Source organism: Rhodotorula toruloides (genome assembly GCF_000320785.1).
Source record: "Rhodotorula toruloides NP11 unplaced genomic scaffold Scaffold21, whole genome shotgun sequence".
NCBI lineage: Eukaryota > Fungi > Basidiomycota > Microbotryomycetes > Sporidiobolales > Sporidiobolaceae > Rhodotorula > Rhodotorula toruloides.
In genome coordinates this window covers 125,778-139,562 of record NW_015622981.1, presented here as the reverse complement: position 1 = coordinate 139,562, position 13,785 = coordinate 125,778, and the positions used below count along the sequence as shown (strand labels likewise).

The 13,785-nt window shown below is 61.2% G+C and overlaps 7 protein-coding genes across 7 annotated transcripts; 2 read left to right on the top strand and 5 right to left on the bottom strand.

Annotated features, from left to right (window-relative positions):
- Positions 1-156: 156 nt before the first annotated feature.
- Positions 157-1,592, bottom strand: RHTO_03522 (bZIP transcription factor (AP-1); the record flags this gene model as incomplete). The annotated part of the gene is made up of 4 exons (XM_016417192.1): positions 157-300; positions 364-1,156; positions 1,215-1,371; positions 1,445-1,592. The coding sequence occupies 4 exons, from the start codon at positions 1,590-1,592 to the stop codon at positions 157-159; spliced, it is 1,242 nt and encodes a 413-aa protein (XP_016271405.1).
- A 470-nt stretch (positions 1,593-2,062) lies between these two features.
- RHTO_03521 (glutamate-rich WD repeat containing protein) lies at positions 2,063-3,710 on the bottom strand (the record flags this gene model as incomplete). Its single annotated transcript, XM_016417191.1, has 3 exons — positions 2,063-2,402; positions 2,467-3,154; positions 3,212-3,710. 3 exons carry the CDS (start codon positions 3,708-3,710, stop codon positions 2,063-2,065), a joined length of 1,527 nt encoding a protein of 508 aa, XP_016271404.1.
- Positions 3,711-4,010: 300 nt separating this feature from the next.
- Positions 4,011-5,169, bottom strand: RHTO_03520 (CWC16 protein family protein; the record flags this gene model as incomplete). The annotated part of the gene is made up of 4 exons (XM_016417190.1): positions 4,011-4,716; positions 4,775-4,839; positions 4,895-4,979; positions 5,039-5,169. 4 exons carry the CDS (start codon positions 5,167-5,169, stop codon positions 4,011-4,013), a joined length of 987 nt encoding a protein of 328 aa, XP_016271403.1.
- Positions 5,170-5,781: 612 nt separating this feature from the next.
- RHTO_03519 (response to drug-related protein) lies at positions 5,782-7,920 on the bottom strand (the record flags this gene model as incomplete). The annotated part of the gene is made up of 11 exons (XM_016417189.1): positions 5,782-5,964; positions 6,027-6,091; positions 6,150-6,193; positions 6,249-6,284; positions 6,351-6,824; positions 6,879-6,912; positions 6,967-7,092; positions 7,224-7,508; positions 7,572-7,620; positions 7,700-7,778; positions 7,847-7,920. 11 exons carry the CDS (start codon positions 7,918-7,920, stop codon positions 5,782-5,784), a joined length of 1,449 nt encoding a protein of 482 aa, XP_016271402.1.
- Positions 7,921-8,210: 290 nt separating this feature from the next.
- On the top strand, positions 8,211-10,248 carry RHTO_03518 (mnng and nitrosoguanidine resistance protein; the record flags this gene model as incomplete). Its single annotated transcript, XM_016417188.1, has 11 exons — positions 8,211-8,291; positions 8,356-8,428; positions 8,493-9,054; positions 9,117-9,174; positions 9,230-9,351; positions 9,430-9,570; positions 9,631-9,678; positions 9,737-9,812; positions 9,927-10,012; positions 10,082-10,123; positions 10,176-10,248. The coding sequence occupies 11 exons, from the start codon at positions 8,211-8,213 to the stop codon at positions 10,246-10,248; spliced, it is 1,362 nt and encodes a 453-aa protein (XP_016271401.1).
- An 82-nt stretch (positions 10,249-10,330) lies between these two features.
- On the bottom strand, positions 10,331-12,346 carry RHTO_03517 (protein of unknown function DUF2349; the record flags this gene model as incomplete). Its single annotated transcript, XM_016417187.1, has 6 exons — positions 10,331-11,041; positions 11,096-11,206; positions 11,266-11,456; positions 11,517-11,960; positions 12,015-12,087; positions 12,152-12,346. 6 exons carry the CDS (start codon positions 12,344-12,346, stop codon positions 10,331-10,333), a joined length of 1,725 nt encoding a protein of 574 aa, XP_016271400.1.
- Positions 12,347-12,417: 71 nt separating this feature from the next.
- RHTO_03516 (uncharacterized protein) lies at positions 12,418-12,996 on the top strand (the record flags this gene model as incomplete). Its single annotated transcript, XM_016417186.1, has 1 exon — positions 12,418-12,996. The coding sequence occupies one exon, from the start codon at positions 12,418-12,420 to the stop codon at positions 12,994-12,996; it is 579 nt and encodes a 192-aa protein (XP_016271399.1).
- Between the last annotated feature and the right edge of the window lie 789 nt (positions 12,997-13,785).

Sequence of the window (13,785 nt, the reverse complement as noted above, 5' to 3'; positions counted from 1 at the left end):
GCTAGAGCAGAGCAGCAAACTTTGCCTCGGCGATGTGTGACGAAGCGAGAACCCGGCGGAACGAGCGGAAGCGATGCAAAGTTGCATGAGGAAGGGTAGAATACGACAACAAGCAAGGCAGACGAACGACAAGGAGGGCGGGAATGCGCGCGCAGACTACTGCATCGACAGCTGCTGCTGCCTGATCCTCGCCTTCTGCGGGATCGAGCGGAAGATGTCGCAAACGTCGCCCTTGTGGCACACGAGGCGGCCGTCGGGCGAACAGCGGGTCTTGTCGCGCAGCTCTTGGCAGAGCTCGTCCTGCAACGTGTTGCGCTTGTCAGTCTAAAAGCACGGTCGGAAAAGCGGAAAAGGGAGACTCACCGTATTGCACTGCGAGAAAAGCGGGTGGCTGCATAGCTTGGCCCAGCACTTTTGCGCGACCCAGAGGTTCTTGTCGTCGCCGGCGATGGTAGGCGGGCGCCAGGGGATGGGCAAGACGCAGGAGACGGACGTGAAGTCACATTCTGGCTTGTTGCAGGGGATGCGGCCGTTCGGGAGTGGCGGAGGGTCGTCGTCTTCACCTGGGCAGGTGTCATCCATCTCTGACGTAGCTGAGGAGGGTACGGATGTGGTCTTCGTCGCGTTGCTGCCGCTGTCGGTAGTTGCAGCGCCTGGCAAATCGAAGCCGTCGAGGAGAGAAGCGAAGAGGGGCGGAAGAGGGAGCGACTCGGAGAAGTCGAAGGGGGCGTCAAAGTCGAAGTTGAGCTCGTCGAGCCTGTTCAAGTCGATGTCGCCGGACGCGAACGGCTGGAAGGCGCTCGGGACGGGCTGGACTGAGGCTACAGGCGGCGGAAGCTGAGTTGCCGAGACGGCAGGGGGACCGCTGTAGGGTGGAGGGAGGAACGACGCAGGTCCCGGCGCGAAGTGCGAGTCTTGCGGAAGGGAGGGGACGGAGTGAGGGAGGCTGGAATCGATGCGAGGCGAACGCGCGATGATGGGTTTCGTTTCGATTGGCGAGGCGCTGCGGTCGGCGTGCAGAGGGGCGGATGAGGTAGAACCGGGGGAAGGGAAGAAGTCGCCTTTCGGTGTGGGATCTTGGCGTGTAGCAGCGGCGGGGAGGACAGTTCGAGGTGGATCTTCGCCGCGCCTCAGCGCTTCGTTCTCGGCGACGAGGCTGTAGCACAAATGGATCAACCACATGCTACCAAGGCGGAGAAGGATCTGCAACTCACCTCCGAATCGCCTGCCGCAGTTCCTCCAGCTCGACGTCCTGCACCTTGACCCGCGCCTCCATGTCCGCCAGATGCTTCTCCTTGCGCTCGCGGAACGCTCGTTGCGCCGCACGGTTCTGCAGCTTGCGCTTGGCATCCGCATCGAGCGAGTCGTTCGCTGCGGAAGCGAGACGAACGGAAAGAGTCAGCCTCCCGCCAACCCGTCCCGCTTCGAGTGCGGCCGAACGCACCCTTGATGTTCGTCAAGTCCTCAGAGATCCTCTTCCTCCCGCGCTTCTTCGGCTGCTTCTCCACCATCCCGCCGGCCTGACTACCGTTCCCAGCGGGCAAGGCGGGAGCGAGCGGACGCTCAGCCGACGTCGACGCATGTGCAGACATCCTGGCAGGCCGGACCGAGCCGCTCGTCGCCGTCCTGAAGCGTGGTGTCCTTGGACAGCCGGAGAAGAAGTTGAGACTGATGAGGCGGTGGTCGAGTGGAGATGGCGCGAGGCGGCTAGCCGGCGGTCGGGTGCACTCTTGAGCTGAGCGTCTCGGTGCTGAAAGTGAGCACAAGCCAGCTGAGCGAGGTGGGAAGTGGAGAAAGTCAAGAGGCCTTCGCGGACTGCGGGCGGTCTGGAAGCGGTCGACCTCTTGCTTTCGCCGACGGGGCGGGAAAGTCGTATTGCTAGCTCACGAGAGCTCTCTGGGCGCAGCGACGGGTCTGAGCAGGCCTGCAGAAGGCCCGCCACGCCAGAAGTCCGGGGACAATCTCTCCTCTCCTAGAAGACGACGCCGAAAGAACGAAAAGAATGCATGCTGTACAGTCTAAAACAGGCGTACAACCGTGAGCGAACGACGCAGTGACGAGCTCAGCTCGAGAACGGCAACGACTTGAAGATGTTGAAGCCGTCCGCCGCCGTCGAGACGACCGTTCCGGGGATCTGCGGGTGCCAGTGAACCTCCTTGACGTCCGACTGGCCCTGGTGGCAGAACAACAGCTGCGCCGGGACGTCCCGCAGACGGTCGGCGTCCGGTCCAGTCGGCCGCTCGTCCTCGTCCTCCTCGACCGAGAGGTCCCACAGGGTGACCTGGTCGTCGGCGCCTGCAGCTGCGAGACACGACTCGTCGGTCGGGTGCCATTCGATGGAGGTGATGGGCGCGGTGTGCCAGGAGAAGTGGACGACGGGGGTAGGAGCGGGAGCCGAGGTGCTGGGAGATAGCAAACGCTTCGTCAGTATCGTCGCGAGCGAGTTTGGAGTTGCGCGCAACGCACCCCTTGAAATTTCGCAGGTCCCAGACCTTGATGCCTCCCTCGTCGCCGCCGGACGCGAGCAAGTACTGCGTCGAGAGGTTCCAGCTGATCACGTTGACATCGCTGCTGTGAGCGCCGGCAACACCGATCGCCGACTTGCGCTCCTTCATGCGGATGTCCCAGACGTGAATACTCCGATCCGCCGAGCACGATGCGAAGACGGTGGCTTCTTGCGGAGACCACTGGATGTCCTCGACCGAGTCGGTGTGCGAGGAGAAGGGTTTGGGCGAGGTGGTGATGGACGAGGGAGAGAGCGTGGTGAGGTAGATCTTGGAGTAGATGTCGCCGGACAAGAGACGGTGCGAGGTGGACGAGCCAGACGGCTTGGACCAGTCGAGAGCGAATCCTTCGGCGCGGCTGTGGTTGTCGACGGTGTGGAGGGGAGTCTTCGAGAGTGAGGCAGAAGCAGTGGCGGGAGAGAGGAGCGAGTTGAGATGAGGAGCGATGTCGAAGATGTGGACCTTGCCGGTCTCAGAGAAAGTGGCGACGTGGTAGGGGTCGGGAGGAAGGGGAGGACCCTGCGAGAGAGGGTTGCCGAGTGGTCGTGCGCGAATGCGGTTGACGCCGCCCTTGTGCGGGATGGCGCGGAATGTGAGGACAGGGTCGTCCTCCGTGTCATCGTCGTCCGAGTCTTCGCCATCCGACTCCTCTGTAAGCGTGAGATCGTCAGCGCTTCTTCTAATAACATTAGGGTCTGCGGACGCACCAGGATCCCGCCTCGTCTTGCCCAAGCCTTCCCACCGCATGACCGTAACCTCGTTCGCAGTCGGGTCGCCAGCCTGAGTGCCGGCAACAAGCGCACACGACACCGGGTACCCTCGGCGCTCCTCGCCGTCGTTGTCGCGAAGGATATCGAAGGAAAGACTGGGCCAGGTTGGGACGAACGAGTGAAGGAGAGGATAGGTCGACAAGTCCGGAGCGAGGAACTCGCCCTCCTCGAGCTTGGTGCCAGGGAGGTAAGGCTTGGGCGAAGCTGGTCGCTGTTCCTGCTCGTCGACTTCCATCTCGCCATCCTCGCCGTCCTCGTTCTCAGCCGCATCAACGACTTCCCCCGCCTCCTCATCGTCCTCGAACTCGTCCTCCCACTGGTCCTCGAACTCGCCCATTCCGTCCTGCTCCGCTGCCGCACGCTCAGTCTGTGCCGGGGCCACCGCCGACTTGGCTGCTGGGCGCTCGCCGACGGGAGAGGACGCGCGTTTGCCCATTGCGAGAGATGAAGGGAAAGAGGGGAGCTGCGGTCGTCGGGGCAAGGACGGGGCAAGTCAGCGGGGTTTCTAGGTCCTATCAGCTGTTCAAGCAAGCTCACGAGCGAGAGAAGCGCAAGTTGCGCGAAGTGGATGAGTGAAAGGCAGCACCGCCGCACTCTGCTCCGTGCTCGAGGGCCGTCGACTTCGCAACGAACAGCGACGACGAGTTCGACGAGGACTACGATGCAATGCAGATAAGGTCTTACAACAAGGCAGCAACACGACGACAGAACGAGCGAAATCCGAGGACGACAGCGGTCACTTCTTCAGCTTGATGCCCAGCTTGCTCGCCAGCGCGCTGTTCGCCTTCTTCTTCTTCGGCGGCTGCATCGTCCCAAAGCTCTTCGTCACGATCGACTTGGACTCCTCCGACAGTAGCGACGCTGCCGACGGCTCGACGGCATCCAGCTTGCGCTTGACGGCGGCGGCTTTGACGGCGGCGGCTTTGGCGGCGGGCACAGGCGATGCCGACGAGCCCGACCCGCTCGCAGTCGGCAGGTCCTCGCCGTCTCGAGGCGTCGTCGGCTCGGATCCGGACGATTCGGAAGGCCCGCCGTCGAGCTCGATGTCGGGTACGCCGTCGAGGTAGGCCCGCCCAAATACCCGCCGCACCTCCTCCTCGTCCTCCTCTTCCTCCTTCTTCCGCTGCGCGTCGAACTCGTTCAGCCGCTGCTCGATCTCGCGGTCGCCGACCTCCGTTCGGCTGCTGATATGGTCGAGTATCCGCTCGTCGTCGCCCTTGGCCGCGCGCTCGAGTCGCGCATTCCGCGACTTGATCGACTGGAGCGCGTCGAGGATGTCCATCTCGCGCTTCGAGTCGATCGCCTTGTTCTCGAGCGCCGCCATCGGGTTGTTCTCCTCCTCCTCGAGCCGCGCCAGCTTGTCCTCCTCCTCCTTGTCCTCCTTTGCTCGCCAGGGCTCGAAGTTCCGCTGGGCGCCGTGCTCGCAGGTGTAGTCGGAGTTTCTGCGAGCAGTGAGTGGTCAGGCGAGATCGTTGCGAGAGACCGCGCTGCGAGATTCACTTGGGATCGGTCTTGAAGGTAATCTCGGCAGAACATTGCGTGCACTTGATGTAGAACCGGAAGATCTGCGACATTAAGGGTTAGCAACAGCCCAGATGGCTCAGGGGCGACAGCACGCACCTTGATCCCGTAGTACTCCTCGCCCTGCACCGTCTCTTTCCGCGCGTTGAACTTCTTGCCCTTGTAGATGTACTCGCCGCAGGTGCTGCACGTGCATCGTGTCAGTTAGTTCTTCCTCGCCATACACAGCTAGCCGCAACTCACTTGCAACGCATACTGAACGGCGCCATCAAACGAACGATTTGCTGCTTGTCCTTGGGCATCTTCCGCCGAGGGATCTTGCTCGGATCAAAGTCCGGCGGGAAGTACTTGTTCAAGACCTTGCGTTCCGACATCTTGGCTTAGGTGAGGGGGATGAGAGTGAGAGGAAGGGAAGGGGGTCGAGGTGTGGTGGTGGCGCAGGGAGAGCAGGCGGTTGGCGGACGCGCTGCTGGTCAAGAGAGAGTAAGCACGGGTTAGCTGACTAGCTCGCGTTTTGACCGCGAAGCAGGCTGGTCTGAGCAGCCAAATGCAGTCACGAGGAGAGAGCCGCAACGACGCACCTGTCAACGGCTCAAGACAGGTCGTAGGCGCTCAGAAGGCGACCTTGTATGGTGGAAAGGGCTTCTTAGCCTACCGGAGCGCGCCCTTGGGGGTTGTTGCGGAGTTGTAGCCGGGGCTGTCAGGGACTGGTGATGAGGGTCTGTCGCACGGCGTCGGCGGCTGGCGGGCACACAAGCTGTCTGGAGTCGGTCCTAGAGGAGTTCTGTAGCGTTTTCACGAAGGAGGGATGCGCGAACCTGTGATGTGGCGGAGGTAGAGCGTCGCCTCCCTTCGGCTCCTCCCCTTGACCTCCTGCCAAACACTCGACTGCCGACGAGCCCATCCTGGAGGGAGACCGGACAGAATCCGCTCTAAGCTCGCTTGCTCAAGCTTCGACAGACATAGGGACACGTCTATTGCGGCGTCTACTGCTCCTTCCCACTCTTCTCCTCCTCCGCCCGCCTCTTCTCCGCCTGCTTGACCGCCTGTCTCCGCTTAAAGATGATGACAAGCATGAGCGCCGCCATTCCGCCGAGCGCCCAAGCAACCTCGATGCCAAAGTACTGGCCGAAGCGGGCCTTTGTCCCGAAAATGATGGTCTTGCCATTCTGCGAGCGACTGGACGTGAGCGGGAGAGCGGGGCCGGTGACCCTCCCCCGTGGTGACGCACCTGAACCGCCTGGTAGATCGGCAAGACGAAGCCGTAAGAGTAGAAGTGGTCCATATCGGCCAAGTCTGCTCGAGAGGCTGTCAGTTCTTCTCCGCGAAAAAGACGCATGCTGGCTGGGCGTACCGAGGAAGGCGACAGAGACGTTGATGATGACCCAGAAGATGAGGCTGAAGACCAAGAGGGATCAGTGTGAGCCGATGAGGGACAGAAGGGTGAACTCACAAGAAGGCGGTATATCGAGGGCCGAGGAAGGTGAGGCTGCGGAGAGGAAAGCGTGAGCACAAGCACAATGGGAGAGTGAGCAGAGGAAGGGGAGGAACATACGCGACCTCCATGGGCATGCCCGCACCGGTCATGCAAAGGAAGTTCGACAGCCAGAACAACGGGAATCCACCGGCACCGTAGAAGCGGTGGAACGAGACCTTGAACGCCATGGTGACGAGGGAGATGAAGAGCGAGATGGGGATATACTGGATCACCGGCACGATAAGTCGGAAGGCGATGAGTTGGCCGAGAGGGAGCTTCGATTCGAGGGGAGAACGAGCGTTGAAGGCGAAGAGCGACACGAAGTAGGTGAAGATCAGGAGGTAGAGCATGCCGACGGTCGTCGCGGGGATTCCTGCGAACTCGTCGACTGGCCTCAGGTTGTAAGTCGAGAAACCGAAGGGCTGGGCGATTACGGCGGAGAGCGCAGTCTGGTTGACGGCGCCATACTGCGTGGCTGAAAGGGAGGCGAGTCGAGGCGCAAGCTGGGCGAAGAGGGAAGATGCGGCAGAACCGAGGACGTATTGGTTGAGGCTGCGATCAAAGCGTCAGCTTACAGGCTGTGACCCCGATCGACCTGAAGCTCACAAGCGATTCATGCCCGGCGCGACCCATTGATCGACTGCAGGAGGCTCTGTCAGCAACGCGAAGGAAAGGAGGAGGCAGCATCGCGAACCGGTTTCGAAGTTCCGTCCCTCGCTGTAGTACATCGTGTACGCCCCCATTCCCTCATACGTAGCTTGCGCACCGCTCGATAGCGCCTCGTAGGCGGAGATGGCGGCGACAGTCGCGTTGGCATTGGCTGCAAATTGCAAAGGTCAGCACGAAGTCCTCCGTTCAGGAAAGAGCGGCTCTCCGTTGCCGGCGTCAAGATAAGACGCAAGACGGGCGACGCGGCCTCGTGATTGAAAGGAAGGGCCAAGGGAAACACACCGATGATCACCCCGAAGTAATCCTCGTTCTGCACCGCGTCAGCTGCCCACACGTGCACGTCGACTCCGCGAGGCGCGCCGCCGGTTGCACTACTGACGTCAAAGCGGGTGTTGTCGAGCGTGCGGAAGCCGAGGTGATTCGTGCCGGCGAGTTGAGCGGGAGCCGCAAGGAGGGCGGGACCTGCGACAGGTGTCCGCCCGGCCGCCTGAGCGCCAGGCGAGTCGAGGTCGATCAAGCCGACCGTCAGGCGGTAGAGGTTCTCTGGTTGTCGGAAGTAGGACCCCCCTGCAAGCGACAGTCAGGGTCAACTCCGCACACTCACCTGAGCGGGCGGCGAGCAAGACTCACAGTAGATGGGCAAGCACGCCCACATGAAGAACGTCGTCAACGCGATTCCCTGCAGCAGAGACCCGGTTAGCCCGCCTGTACATCGACAACCGCGATCTCCCTTCTCCCGCTCGCAATCTGGGACGCACCAGTGCGGCCGACTTGACAAAGGTCCATCGCGCGCCCTTCAGCGACGCATCCCACAGCTGAACCTGTCGCGGTCCATGCCTGCTCGGAGGGATCAGCTCGGCGAGTCTATCTAATCCGTCGCGATCGACGAGCGAAGGGAGACCCACGCTTTCTGCGCGCTCCCTGGACCCTCGTGGAGGGTGGAGGAGCTCGAGTGTCGTCGTTCAGCGTCTGTAGACATGGCTCGTAGCAGCAGTGAGCGCCACGAAGGCGAGATGGAGGCGCATTCGATTGCCTCGCCCTCTCGCCGACCGAGCGGAGGACCTGCCGTCATCGTCCCTCCCGAACTGTCTTCCGGTCGGAGCGCTGAATCGGCTGTTTGCACGTCTCTTCTCCTCGACGTCTGTGCCGCCATCGCCGTTAAAGCTTGTCCTTTGCTGTTGCGGGCACTTGCAGTGATCTCTCCTGTCTGCCTGCTCCACCCCCTTCAGCACTCTCTCTCCGCCCGTACTTTCGATTGCGACCGCCGGCATGAGCGAGGAGAAGATTCGGGACTTCGAGACGTCGCTATGGGACCCACGCATGAAGGGGCAACGGCGGCAGACGTTCAAGGTGCGTCCGCTTCCGCCTGCTCCGCTCCCTGCTCCGGCCTGATCCACGCCGCGTCGTTCTGCAGATCCTGGGAATGTACTTTGTCCTGTGCTCTGCTGCAGTATGGGCGTGTCTCTCCATCTTCTGGGGCTCGACATGTGAGCGGGCTCTCTTTATCCGAGGAAGCGTCTCCCGCTCACCTGTCCTCTTCTCGCCACCCAGACCTACTCGAACACTACTTCCCGAACGCCAAAGTCTACGTCTATGACTTCGACTCAACCGCCAGTCAGAATCCCCTTCGTGGGCCGGCTGTCGTTCAATACCTCCGCTCGACACTCGACGCTCCCGTCCACATGGGCGTGATCATCCGCGACCCAACTGGCAAGACGTTCGACGACGTTGCGAAAGAGATTGTGGGTGAGAAGGCGTGGGCGGCGGTCGTTATCAACGCGAACGCGACGAGCAACTTTCGCGAGGCGGTTGCGGGAACCGGAGGTCTGCTGGACGGGCGGTGGGCGCCAGAGGGGGCTATCTCGCTGGTCGTCTCCGGAGCAAGATGGTACCAAGTCACGGACGACTATATCCTGCCGTACCTCGGGGAGCAGATGCGGACGCCGACGCAACAAGCTTCTCGACAGGCAGTTGCGCGATGCCTCTCGACTGTGACTCCTGCAACGCTGGGCGGTCTCTCACAGACTCAGCAAGCCGCACTTTTGACGCCGTTCTCCTATCAAAACACCGACCTTCGACCCATTCATCCCAATCAGTGGTCGGGCGCTGCGCCGTACGTCCCTTTCCTCCGTCATCTTACCCGGGGAGGCCTGCTAACCCGGTCGAGCTGCGCAGCCAAGAGGCAGGCTTGATCTACTACACAATCTTCGCCTTCCACATCTCGATCTTCCTCGTCCGTCTCTCCTTCAATTCACCTTCTTCGCGAAGCTGACATCCTTCTCCTCCAGTTCTTCTCCCGCATGCCGTTCCTCGGGGCTATCAAGAAGCAGGGAGTTCGCATGACATGGCTGTCGACGTGCGCGCTACGCTTCCTGCCGACACTTCCGGCCTACGTTCTTCTCTCGCTTTCGTACGTTTTCTTCGCTACCCAGCTTCCTTTCTCCCTCTCTCTGAGCACTCAGTTTTGCTGACTATGGACTCGGCATAGGTATTCCCTCATCAACAAGGCATTCATGATTCCTGTCGACGGCAACGGATACGCCAAGTTCGGCCCTCAAGGCGGCTTCATGATCTTCTGGATGCTCAACCTGATGACGCTCTTTGCGCTCGGCTTCGCTATGGAGTCCATGTGCGCAGCGGCTGTTCTCGCCGCCGTATTCTTGCCTCGCTAACGAACGTGCCGTCGCAGGATCACCCTCCTCACCCTCAAGTTCTTCCCGTTCTTCCTCATCAGTTGGTACGTCTTGTCGTCTGGCCGAGACGGTACAGCACGTCCTGACCCCGTCTCTGCCTAGGATCATCCTCAACATCTCGTCGTCGTTCTTCCCGCCTACCTTTGCGGAGAAATTCTACCACTACGGCTACGGTATGGTGCGTTGACGATTTCGCAATCTCTAGCATCTTGGCTGGGCGTATACGAGGCGACAGGACGTCCTGTAGAGAGGAGCAGCCCGCTGACCTCTCGATCCTCCTTCGCCTCGACAGCCTTTCTACCATTCGATCACCGGCGCCCGCTACATCATGTACGGCACACGGGATCGGTTAGGCCTCAACTTTGGTGTGCTCACAGCGTGTGTAGCGTTCTGTTCGCGCCGTCCTTCCCCTCGACCTTCCTGACTGACTTTTTGTCCGCGCACCAGATGGACCGTCTTGTCTGTCGTCACGACCTGCCTCTTCGAACTGTACGTTGTTATTGCCTCTAGGACTCGAGCAGCGTTGATCCAAGCCCCGCAGGATGTGGCGGCGAATCGAGGAGCGGAAGGAGCGGAAAGAACGGGCGAAGGACGTTGAGGGACAGTCTTCGTAACACACTCGACCCTCTCGCATATAGAGTTAGCCAAGACTGCTTGTTGTCACCCTCGAATCGTTGCAACACGCTCTGTTTCGCATTAGCGCCCGAGCCATCCACTCAGCCATCTACTCCCGCCGCCTGCATCTTTCATCTCGACGTCCTTCCCCGCTTGCGCGCTCTGCTCATCTTCCTCCTTCACCGCAACCCTCTCAAACATCCCCTCGAGACCAGTCGGCTTGCGCAAGTCGGGCGGGACGAACCGCTGTCGAGCAAAGTTGACGTGATTGCCGCCGTTCGCGGTTGGTATCGGCGTGCTGAAAGGTGAAGCTGGACGTGACGAAGTGGAGGGAAAGGGAATCGAGGCAGGAGGAGGCGTAGCGGTCCAGTCCATGCTGTTCTCGTTGGGGCCGTCCGCGTCGTCGCCTGTTGCCGCCGAACCGGCAGCATCGACCTCCATAGCTTGCGCCACAGCCATCGAGCCTGTTCGCCATGGTCGCAGGCTAAACGACGGTACACGCGGACGAATCCCGTTCGTTTGCCCACTGCTCTTCCGGTTCCGCAGGCTGGCCGCGCTGCCAATCGAGACTAATTCGCCATCGACGGGGCTACGTGTACCGGTAGGCGTAGTGGGCGGACTCGGAGCGAGAAGGCTTCCTTTGCGGGAGAGCGAGAGGTGGGCTAGAGGTTCGAGAGGATCGGCAGGTCGGGTAGATAGGGAAGAGGTAGATGTTGCGGTGCCGGAAGAGCGAGAGAGGCGGATGGGAGGAGGGTGGCGAAGGGAAGGACAGTAGAATGCGGAGATGAGGGCCTGGGGGGAGCGAAAGTCAGTCTCTTGCTGCTCAGAGCCGAAGTGAGGACGCACGATGATCGATATCAAAGCGAGCAGTAGCAGGAGTGCTGGCCGGCGATTGTCGAGAAACCGCAGTGCGGAAAGGATGCCTATCCGGAAGACGTAGGCGGCCAGTTGAACAGCCTGTGCGGGAAGCGCGGTCAGCTGCGCACCTCGGGGTGTTTGTAGGATTCGGCACGCACGATGTACGGCGCTCTTCCAGTGACAATCGGATTCCGTCCCCGCGCACGCTCTCTCCGAAGAGTCGACCAGGTCGGGTCCCAGCAGGACCAGAGAAGCGAGACGACCGCGACGAGGAGCAGAGTGCTGGATTGGGCGGCGACGTCAAGATGCAGCGGTTGCGAAGGCGCGATAGCAACGTCTCGCCAAAGGCCTGGAGGACACGAGAGTGAGCGACTCTGGCGCACGTGATCGAAAGGACGGCCAAACGCACCGCACCAGCATCCCACGACGGTCGTCCCATGCGTCAAAGCCCACGCCGCTCCTCGCGCTCGCCAAGCCCACTCCTCTGCCGTCCACTTGAAGCCGTCTCTCCGCCGGACCTGCCTACTGAGCCTCTCCTCCCTCTCCCTCCTCAACTGACTCTCCCTCAACCTCGCGCCCAAAGCCTGCGTCTTGACTCTATAATCCCGCTCCCTAATTACGCCCTCCACGCTCGGCGCACAGCTGGCGCAAACAAGCGGATAACGCGCATCGAGCGACCGGCGGTACTCGTCAAGAGGTGGGAAAGGGTCAGAGGGGTCTTGTTCGTCGTCCGAGGAGGGGTAGGAGGCGAGGAGGTGTAGTTGGAGGGATTGGTTGTTCAGGCATTGCCGGCAGAAGGGGGTTGTTTGGGCTGTTGGGAAGGAAGAGGGGAGTCGGGTGCGGCTGGGAGAGCCTGCGGATCACGAGGTCAGCAACTTTCGTTGACGAGGATGGCCTCCGTACGCACCTCGTTTCGCAAAGGCCTCGTCATTCAAGGACGAATCGTAGAATGCTGCATCGTCCGAGACGATTTCGCCGTTCTGCGCGAGGAAGCGAAGGGTGTCAATCCTGCACCGAGCGATGGCGGGGAAGCAAGGGACAAACCTCATCTCTGCGAGTCATCTGCCCGCACACGTTACACCAGAAGTCGTCCCGCGATCCAACCGCAACCGCACCCCCTCGTCCTTCAACCGCGCGACCCTTGCCCTTCCGACTCGACGAAGCCGGGTGTGGCGGTACGAGCTCGAGTGAAGTGTTGCAGTAGAAGCATTGGACAGTCCGAGAAGGCCAGAACCACATCTAGCGGGTGAGGAGAGAAGCCGTGTTCATCGGTGTCGGGAGAAGAGCAGGCTTGTAGAGCGCCGCTTCGCATGCTCGCGCGTTGTTCTTGCTTGACAAGACGACTGCCACACTCTCGGACTCTCCGCGCCTGGTCAACAGTCGCCATGAACTCCCGAAGCGACCGCGCCCGGCCCACGACCCTCGACGACGCCCTCTCCCGGATTCGAGAGCTGGAGGACACGCTCGAAACTGCAAGACAGATCTGGCGCGCAGAAGGGAAGGGTGAATTGGAGGAGGCGTTCCGGCGGCATCGCTTGGCTGGACAGACGGGAGCGGACGGACAGGCTTCGTCGTCGACCGCGGCAACTCCCTCTTCCTCCTCCACTGTGCGCGGTCCTGCGCTTCCCGACAGCTCTCACTCTTCATCTGGACTCGAAAACCATACAGCGCCCAGCGCAAACTCCGAAACGACCGAAGACCCCTCTCCCGCCGCCGCAGAACCCGTCGACATCGGTCCCTTCGTCCTCCGCGCTCTCTCCCTACGCAAATCGGTCCAAGTCGGCGCAACAGACGTGGAGAAAGTAGAGGAAGAGTTCGAGGCGATAGTGGAAGGTGCGGGGTTGTCGGAGGAGCAGGTGCGGACGTTGAGGCAGTGGGCGGGGTTGTAAGGAAGTTGGTGGACGGGGAGAGGTGCGTTTGGTTTCTCTGCCCTTCTTCAGCGTATGCTGACTGCTTGTCATTCTGCAGAAGGCTTAGAAACGTTGTCGCTGGACGTGCGGCGCGATATACGGACGACTGCAACTCGCGCGTTCCCCCTGCACTTCCGATGCTGCGAGCTTTCCGACTCCCTTTTCTCGTGCGCAACGACAGTAATGACTGAACCAGCTTCTTGGATTGGAAGGCGAAGGGATCAAGCCCGCTGTACGCCGTGCACTCGCTATGCTTGACTTGCAGGAACAACTTACTTTCTTCCTTCGCTCTCTTTTCGCTCCCCTCTCCGTCGAGGCACTCAACGAGTTGCTTGCTCCTCCGTCTAATACGAACATCCCGACAGATGCTGTTCGTTCACCTGCATACGGACGATTGCGACGTCGACCAGGGTGGCCTTTGTGGGAGGTGCTTTGCCGTCGCTGCCTCGTTTTGCCTTGGGTCGACACCGAGAGCATCAGGAGAGTGTAACGAAGCCAAGTGTGCATGCGCCAGCCTCAAGGAAGCTGTTCGAGTCGAGGCCTCTTCGCCGTTCGCCTTCGTCCGCCTCTCTTGTTCGCCTCACACGGCTCTCCTCAGCTTTCTCGCACCCGGCCACCTGCTGCACACCCGTCTCCGCTCCTTACAACATCTAGCGTGAGTCCACTCTCCCTTCCACGCGCGTCCGAGACTGTGCGTTGCCGCCGCCGCCATCACACCACGCCCCCGGTCGACCCGTGACTCGCCTCGCCCAGCGCACTCGAGCCAGC